At 43.6% G+C, this 8,330-nt stretch overlaps 1 protein-coding gene across 3 annotated transcripts in view; it reads right to left on the bottom strand.

Moving 5' to 3' along the window:
• Positions 1 to 8,330, bottom strand: part of zgc:113149 (uncharacterized protein LOC541363 homolog) — a 13,887-nt gene that overhangs the window by 2,391 nt on the left and 3,166 nt on the right. For 2 of the 3 annotated variants that reach the window (XM_046074754.1, XM_046074755.1), the window contains exons 2-6: positions 6,992 to 7,268; positions 5,738 to 5,832; positions 4,935 to 5,091; positions 3,320 to 3,499; positions 1,693 to 1,746 (exon numbers count right to left, since the gene is read on the bottom strand). In XM_046074754.1, the coding sequence (XP_045930710.1) occupies positions 1,693 to 1,746; positions 3,320 to 3,499; positions 4,935 to 5,091; positions 5,738 to 5,832; positions 6,992 to 7,133 (628 nt within the window). In that variant the 5' untranslated portion in view covers positions 7,134 to 7,268. The remainder of the gene's footprint in view (positions 1 to 1,692; positions 1,747 to 3,319; positions 3,500 to 4,934; positions 5,092 to 5,737; positions 5,833 to 6,991; positions 7,269 to 8,330) is intronic. The other variant, XM_046074756.1, reaches the window with a different exon arrangement.

The raw sequence follows: 8,330 nt of genomic DNA, 5'->3' as shown, positions 1-8,330 counted from the left end.
TACTTTCTCTCCCTCTGTATGCAACCTCATCCCATTATTGCATGTTACTAACACAACTTCTCCCCTTTCCGGTAGTCTTGTGCTTTCTCGTCCCTCTCCTCTCTCCTCCTATCACTTCCTGCAGGTGTTTCTGGCTCTGGAGCTGTGGAGTCTGGATCTGTGGCTGCAAGTCACCTGAACTGTTGGGCTTCTGTAAATAGCATCATAGAGTTCGGTCTAGACCTGCTCTTTTATGAAAAGCGCTGTGAGATAACTGTTGTTGTGATTTGGCGCTATATAAATAAAATTGAATTATTATTACATTTGGATAAAGAAAAGTCACCTGCACCTGCCATCTGAATTTCCTGAAAACGAATAAAGCCCGAGTAAGACACCATGGTGTCGAAACGTTAGTCTGTTTGCAAAATTAAAACCTGAAAATCGATCATTGTGCTTTCTCGTCTCTCTCCTCTCTCCTCCAATCACTTCCTGCAGGTTTTCTGGCTCTGGAGCTGTGGAGTCTGGATCTGTGGTTGCGGGTCACCTGCTGCTCCTGTGTTCCTGCTCGACACCCTCTGCTGCAACGACTATTGTTACTAGTCCTATTGTTATTATAATCATTAACATTACGATTGTTATCATTAACACTACTATAAATATCTGTACCATTTTTCATTTAGTCCATAGCAACATCACCTTTACTGTCTGTACCTCTGTGTGTATATTGTGTAGGCTGCCTCCCCCCCCTCTCTCTCTTTACATCCCTTTTTTTCTCTCTGTTCCTCTCTTGCCCTCTCTCTCTCCCCCTCTCTCTCTCCCTCCTTCACCCCAACCGGTGGAGGCAGATGGCCGCCCACCCTGAGCCATGGTTCTGCTTGAGGTTTCTGCCTCTTAAAAGGAAGTTTTTCCTTGCCTCTGTCTTGGTGGGAACTGTTGGGCTTCTGTAAATAGCATCACACAGTACGGTCTAGACCTGCTCTTTTATGAAAAGCGCTGTGAGATAACTGTTGTTGTGATTTGGCGCTATATAAATAAAATTGAATTGAACCAGTAACAAACCTGCTTGGGTTTCCTGTTTACTGCTCCCAGGCCACGCAGACTCAGCTAAGCTAACGGCGAACTGCGGTAGCAGCAGCTAGAGTGAGCAGCAATCTGTAGCTGTGTCAATCACAGAAGGTTGATGCAGTTTCACCAAAAGCAGCTAGCGTCCGGTTTAGCCCTCCGCTTTCTTGAATGGGGACAAAATTACTTTTGGACCAAATAGATGGAATTCTGATAGTGAAACAAGTCATTTTGCTTGTGAGACTTTATCCACCGTTTAACTTTCACAAAGTAAGTCTCTGGGAAAAAGTATGTCAGGGCCAGTGTGCATCAGGTGACAGACCAGGAAGTAGCAATTCCACTTTGGCCACAATGTCATATTGGCTTCAAAGCTCAAGACTGTATGGCTGCAGCAATAAATAAGCATTTTGTAAAACCGAATCATGCAAAGCTACTCTAATGGAGTTCCATAATGAAAATATAGAGCTGTAAAAGGAGAGTAATAGGTCCCATTTAACTATGCAGAGACACCAACATCTCAAAGTCCTGGCACCAACAAACCCATGCTTCTTGTTATTTTAGATAATCTTGTGCCATTTAATTCCCCGCAGCCAGAACCAGCAGTCAGGTTACTTTGCTGGAAATACTGGATGTATAAAACACAATTCTTACCTCCGTCGTCACCCAGGTCTAAGTCAAAGTCAGAGGAGGAATGGAAAGGATCGCCTGCAAAACACAGCAGCGTAGAGGGCTCAGCAGCAGTTGAATGTTTTGCAATGCCAAAATGTCAAATTTTAAGTATTACAGAGAAAAAGCAATAGCAGACAGTGGAAAGAAATTCAACATGCATTTACATCAATCAGCTGTCATCGACCTTGCCTTTCCAATATCATCAATGAGATCTTTGTGACACTGTAAATAACGAGCGTGAGATCAGAGTCTGTGTCTTATAGTCCCTGCTTGTACAATCGTGCAGTGCAAAATATCACAATATAAAAAATTGGTTGTGTGGTTGTTTGATGGCAGAAAATACTGAAGCTGTTTTCTAAACTCTGGGCCATGTTCTTCAACTCTGTACTGGAAGTGTGTGTTAACAACAAGAAGAGTGGTCTCTCTGGCCGGGACTGAGATCCAAAGAGAGAGATCCTAATTGTTATATTTGTATAAATGTTCATTTAGTCTTTTGCAAATAGCTGGTTTTCTATTCTCTTGTTCAGATTTTTATCGAAAGATAAACTTACCCTTTCTAGTATTCTTTTATAATAAGTGGTTGTTTATATTAATGTTCGATTCAATCCATTAAGTAATGTAGATATTCTGATGTTCATCTTTGTTTCTTAAACTTTTCGCCATTTGCCTTTATATATTTTATGTATATCAACTACACGATCTGCTTATTTTCATCAGATGGGGGTTTTGCCAGCTGCCATAGCAACGTAAACCCTGTTTCTGCCGTGTGACTGAAGCTAAGCAGGTTTTGGGCTTGGCCAGTACCTCGGAAAACTTAGTTGCTTCCGGAAGAGGTGTTGGTGGGCCAGTAGGGGGCGGTCTTCCCTCTGGTCCTAATAATAATAATAATAATAATAATAATAATAATAATAAGATCCCAGTGAAGGGGACACTGTGCTGTAGGAGCTGCCGTCCTTCAGATGCGACGTTAAACCGAGGTCCTGACTCTTTGTGGTCATTAAAGATCTCATGGCAAAATTCCCAACCTGGCTTTCACCATCTGGACATCTAATCATCCCCAGTAGTAACTGGATCAATGCCCCCCCCCCCGCCTCAGGCTCATGCGTGGTGAGCGTTCTGGCGCTAAAATGGCTGCCGTGCATCACCCAGGTGGGTGCTACACATTGGTGGTGGTTGAGGTGAGTCCCTCCCCACTTCACCATGAAGCGCTTTGAGTATCTATGATAAAGCGCTGTATAAATGTAAATTCATTCATTAGATCATAATTTTCTTGGCTGGCTCACTAAGAAGTTCGTCCCCGTCTCTTTTCAGAACCAACCTTGACTCGCATGTAAAAATGCTTCCTGCCATCGCTCGACGCTGTTCAGTAACTGCACATAAAGTTGAACGGGGGAATGATGAAGAAAGCTGAATGAAAACTGTGCACTGTAGCAATTCTGGTTGCAAATCAGGGAAAACACACCAATCCTGATCTCACTTTGGTTTCGGCTCGCTCTGGCAGCCACTTGGTAAATAAACAGTCTGCGTACAGATACTGGGCATGTAGAGAAACTGACTGGATTTCCTGCCCCGTTACTGGTCCAGACTCTCAGTATCCAGCTGTACTTACCGCCAAGTTCTTTCTCTGGTGACGAGAGAGGAGAAAATTCTAAGGGGGCCCCTCCGGGTAAAGAGTGGGAACTGTCTGTCAAGTTGAGGTAGGAGTAAGCTGGAGGGTTAGAGGGTGGGCCTTTACTGTAAAGCTTTGAAAAATCGTCATCTTCGGCCAGGTCCAGATCACTGTCGCCGTCTGAGAACCAATAAATGAAAACTGGTGAATAAAGGTTCGTTTTTGTTCAACACCTCATCTGTTTTGATTTCATTGCGCTACACATAAATCTGCTCCTGCCTTTGGATCTAGGACTGCAGCGAACGATGATTTTTAGAGTTCGAGTATTCGGCAGATTATTTCATTGATGTTTAAAAAGTACTTTTGCTTGGCGGCTTACCGTGTAAGTTGAGTGAATAGAGACTGCAGCTCTGCAGCTCGTCAAGATTAAAGCGGAGCCACCATGTTTACCCCCCCCGACTTGCAATCGGCGTGCACAAAAACACACATGATTTGACTATCAGTCGACTATCGGCAGCACTTGGCGATTCTGATTCGACCATGTAAATCCTTAGTCGGGACAGCCCTAGATTCTACTGGTGCTTTCAGACCAAACGCTTTACATTCGCTGCAAGTGTTCTCACACAGCGCAAAAAGGCGACGAGAACCTGCAAAAATTCTCTCGAGCTGGAAATTTTCAACTTGCGCGAAGGCTTTCGGGTCTCCGGCCCCGTCACCTTCGCGTCTTTGCATTGACTTTGTATGTAAACTCGCAGCCCCGAACACTCGCTTCGCTTCTGGTCTGAAAGCACAGTTCGTATATATATTTTATGACTCTTTAGAGTCGTTAGTATATTATTACACTTAGGAGAAGTACCATTCCTCGAGATTCAGCAAATAAATGTGGCGATAACCACGTCTGATCAATGTGCACAGCAAAGTCTCTGAAAAGAACTTAAGAGGTGAATGCATAATTCGGCAGAACAGATGTTGGAGGCTACCTGCTGAGATTTGCATCCACGTCTTTTCTCAGCATAAACGAGCAGAACCTACCGCGAGGTGCGTGAGATTCTAGGCAGGTGTGCAGAATTTGGCCTTCACGGTGGACGGACTGTGACATTACAGAGTAGTTTTCTTTTAGCTTGAAATAATCCCAGACTTTGGACAATTTCTATTTCGTCCCTCCACTTTGCAAACAGCGCCATCATAATCATCATAATCACGGAGGGTTCACTTGATCGCAGCACTAGCGCCATGCGCGACAGTAATAAATGTCCGTGCGAAACAGTGTGCTATATAGTTATATGGATTAAACGAAGCATCTATCCAAAGAATTTGTGTCGATACTTTTTTGTGATGGAATTAATCGTTTCAGCCCCATTTGAAAGATCTGAATTATTGTCCAGTACCTTCTGCAACAACAAATTCATAGACAATCCTGTCGCCATGTGCATTATACGAAACAAAACAAATTAAGCTGTCATGTTTGTTGTCTTAGCAGGACCTTTTACTACTTTTTTACCCATTTCATGAGCAAAACCTGTCTTATGCTTCATTCTAATATGCATTCGGGCTCTCACAATAAAGGCTGTAGTACACAGACAACACCTCGCTCTCTTCACGTGCTTCTCCTCACCTCCTCTAGGACTCAGCATCAGTATCTTATGGACCATCCTCTCCACGGGGCCCAGGTTCTTCTTCCTCAGGTGGCTGCCGTTGGGGCCCCGGAGGGCGACGATGCGCCGCTTTCCATCGCACTTGAGGTCGGCCCATTTCTTCATGATCTGACGCACCTGAGAAAATGAAATGTAAGTGAAACTAACAGAACGGAACTTTTATTATCAATTAGTCATTTATCAAGCTCAAATGCTCGTGGACTGCACTGCTTCTGTTCTGCATGGTAAATTGAATATCTTTAACTTTTGGGCTTGAGGACATCAGCTTTGATTTTCACTCTTTCAAAGTTTTTTAAAGACAAAATGATGAACTGATTAAAAAACGTTAGACTCCACAAGGACTCACAGAATAAGACTGAGGGGTTTTGAGGATAGAAAAAGAGAAACATATTTCTGCTACACAAAATGTTATTCTTTTTAAATGTTGTTTCTCTTGTGAATTAATGGACAATTCTATCCTCGAAAGACCTCGATAAATTATTCCATCAAAACAAAATTATAAGGAAGGGTCAGTCTTTAAATGAACTGGTTGGTGTGCAAGGGATCTTAGTTTTAAGGGGTTGCAAGTAAATAATTTAGGAACCACTGGTGTAATCTATCAGAAAAGGCTGAACATTCTGAACTGCTGATGAAATGTAGATTTGATATCTATAACTAAAACAAAATCCAGTCTGAGAGTATACCTCAAAGTTACACAGGCAGCCTGTAAATTCAGCCCAGCAGCATCACTAACATCACTAAAACTGTGACCACAGGAACAAACCTCTCGGTGATTCTCTCCCAGGCCGTTGATCTGATTCGTGATTTCAATCCAGGTGGCTTTCTTGGCTTCAGCCGACACACCTTGGTTAAACTTCCCTACAGAGAGACCGAAAATATGATGTGAGACGTGGTTGGCGTGAGAAACATCAGTAACCATTGTGGTTTTTGTCAACCCACACAGTGAATCTGGCTCAGTCTCTCCCTCTGCTGGGAAACATCTTTACATGCAGGTTTGAGTGCACACACAGTTCACAATGTAGCTACAGGCCAACCACACTGTTTGTTTTGTCTCAAAATGCATGTTTTATGTTTTCATATTAACAACAACACTTTCACTGCCGTTAGGTTGGACACATAGTTTATCTGTTGGGCCACCGAAAAAAGACTAATCCCGACCGGCCATGAGATGTCACAGGCGGGTAGATTTGGTTTCTGTCGAGTCCACGTCGCAGTGATTCGGTCAATAGGATCAATACATTATCCAGGAGACTCAGGAGAACACAGAAGAGGAAAAACGCCCCCAGAACCACTTCACAACTCTAATCTCAGAACCGAATCTGTGTCACCAAGTTTTCACACACTGTTTTCTTTTCGTTCGGTCCTGTGACCCGCTTCGCTTTTCTGTCCGTTCACTCACAAGCGGTCAAAGTAGGCACACACTCTTCACGTGGTACGCTCCATAGCGTTTGTTCGTGTAGTGTACCTATTTGCTCACACCTTCATATGATAGGTCAAGTGGCCAATGAAACATGATCTTTACATCAAGTGGGCTCTAAATATAACTCCGCTAAGCTACCCAGCCAACGGATGCATCTGTCCACAAATTAATAGAATATTACTTTCTGCAGCATTTTCCACATGGTATTGTGCAACGTGATATTGCAATAACGATACTGAGTCAATATATTGCGCACACCTAAGTCGGACATGTGGAAACACGGCATTTACGACGGCTTCACACGTCAAGTTTCAATTAGTGGAACGAGACAACAGCCTGTCACTGCAGATTCAGACCACGCCAAAGAGTGTTTATCGCTGCAGATATGCGACCACTCTCGGCCGTAGAGAACACAGAATTTAAGGATATTGTCAGTGTTTGAGACCCTAAAATTAGGTATTTACCGCACTGTGATTTTTGAGTAAAATTGCACCCCTACTTTTAAGCAATAAAACAAAAATTATCTCTCAGGTGACACTAAGCTTGATAACTTCGGACAAGGCGCAGCCCAAAGGAATAACAGTCCTTCCTACTCACTGAGGATGATGTATCGGTTCCTCTTCACCGCCTCTAGCAGCACTTTGACCTCCGTGAAGGAGAACCTCGGCTTAGATCTCAACCCAGCCTTTACTCCTCCCACCTTGAACTCTTCATCATCTTCACGCCACGAGGTCGACATGGCTCCGCCTCGTCAACTCCTCCTCCTCTGACGGCCCACTACAACTCAGCTTGGTCCCGAGTCCAATTTCACCGCCCTCCAGGACTGTTTGGTCCTTGATGGAACTGGCAGTCTGGACTAAAAACACCTGTCTGACTGCAGGAGAGAGAGCGAAAAGGGAGACGGTACAGAGGGGAGAATGCAAGACAGAGAGATAAAGAACCAAGAAGGAAAATGTAAAATGATGAATTATGTAACGGAGTAAAAAGATCTAAGAAACGCACAATATCCCAAATATTTCACTCTACTGCACACAAACTTATAAAGATGGACCGGCATCATGAGCTTGGCAACATCACTGCTTTACCGCTGTGCATTTTACTGAACAAAAGTTTATAAGATTACACTTATTTTTTTAATTCAATTCAATTTTATTTATATAGCACCAAATCACAACAACAGTTATCTCACAGCGCTTTTCATAAAAGAGCAGGTCTAGGAGACATAGGCAAGGAAAAACTTCCTTTAAGAGGCAGAAACCTCGAGCAGAACCATGACTCAGGGTGGGCGGCCATCTGCCTCGACCGGTTGGGGTGAAGGGGGGAGAGAGAGAGAGAGAGAAAGAGAGAGAGAGAGAGAGAGAGAGAGAGAGAGAGAGAGAGATATGCAGACTTTCCTCTTTGATAAAGCTTATAGTTAGGGCTGGCTCAGGTGAGTCCTGAACCATCCCTTAGTTATGCTGCTATAGGCCTAGACTTCCCATGATGCACTGAGCTCCTCTCTCCTCTACTTTCTCTCCCTCTGTATGCAACCTCATCCCATTATTGCATGTTACTAACACAACTTCTCCCCTTTCCGGTAGTCTTGTGCTTTCTCGTCCCTCTCCTCTCTCCTCCTATCACTTCCTGCAGGTGTTTCTGGCTCTGGAGCTGTGGAGTCTGGATCTGTGGCTGCAAGTCACCTGAACTGTTGGGCTTCTGTAAATAGCATCATAGAGTTCGGTCTAGACCTGCTCTTTTATGAAAAGCGCTGTGAGATAACTGTTGTTGTGATTTGGCGCTATATAAATAAAATCGAATTATTATTACATTTGGATAAAGAAAAGTCACCTGCACCTGCCATCTGAATTTCCTGAAAACGAATAAAGCCCGAGTAAGACACCATGGTGTCGAAACGTTAGTCTGTTTGCAAAATTAAAACCTGAAAATCGATCATTGT

The sequence above is a fragment of the Micropterus dolomieu genome, linkage group LG17 (genome assembly GCF_021292245.1).
Source record: "Micropterus dolomieu isolate WLL.071019.BEF.003 ecotype Adirondacks linkage group LG17, ASM2129224v1, whole genome shotgun sequence".
Lineage (NCBI taxonomy): Eukaryota > Metazoa > Chordata > Actinopteri > Centrarchiformes > Centrarchidae > Micropterus > Micropterus dolomieu.
This window is presented reverse-complemented; position numbering and strand designations above follow the sequence as displayed.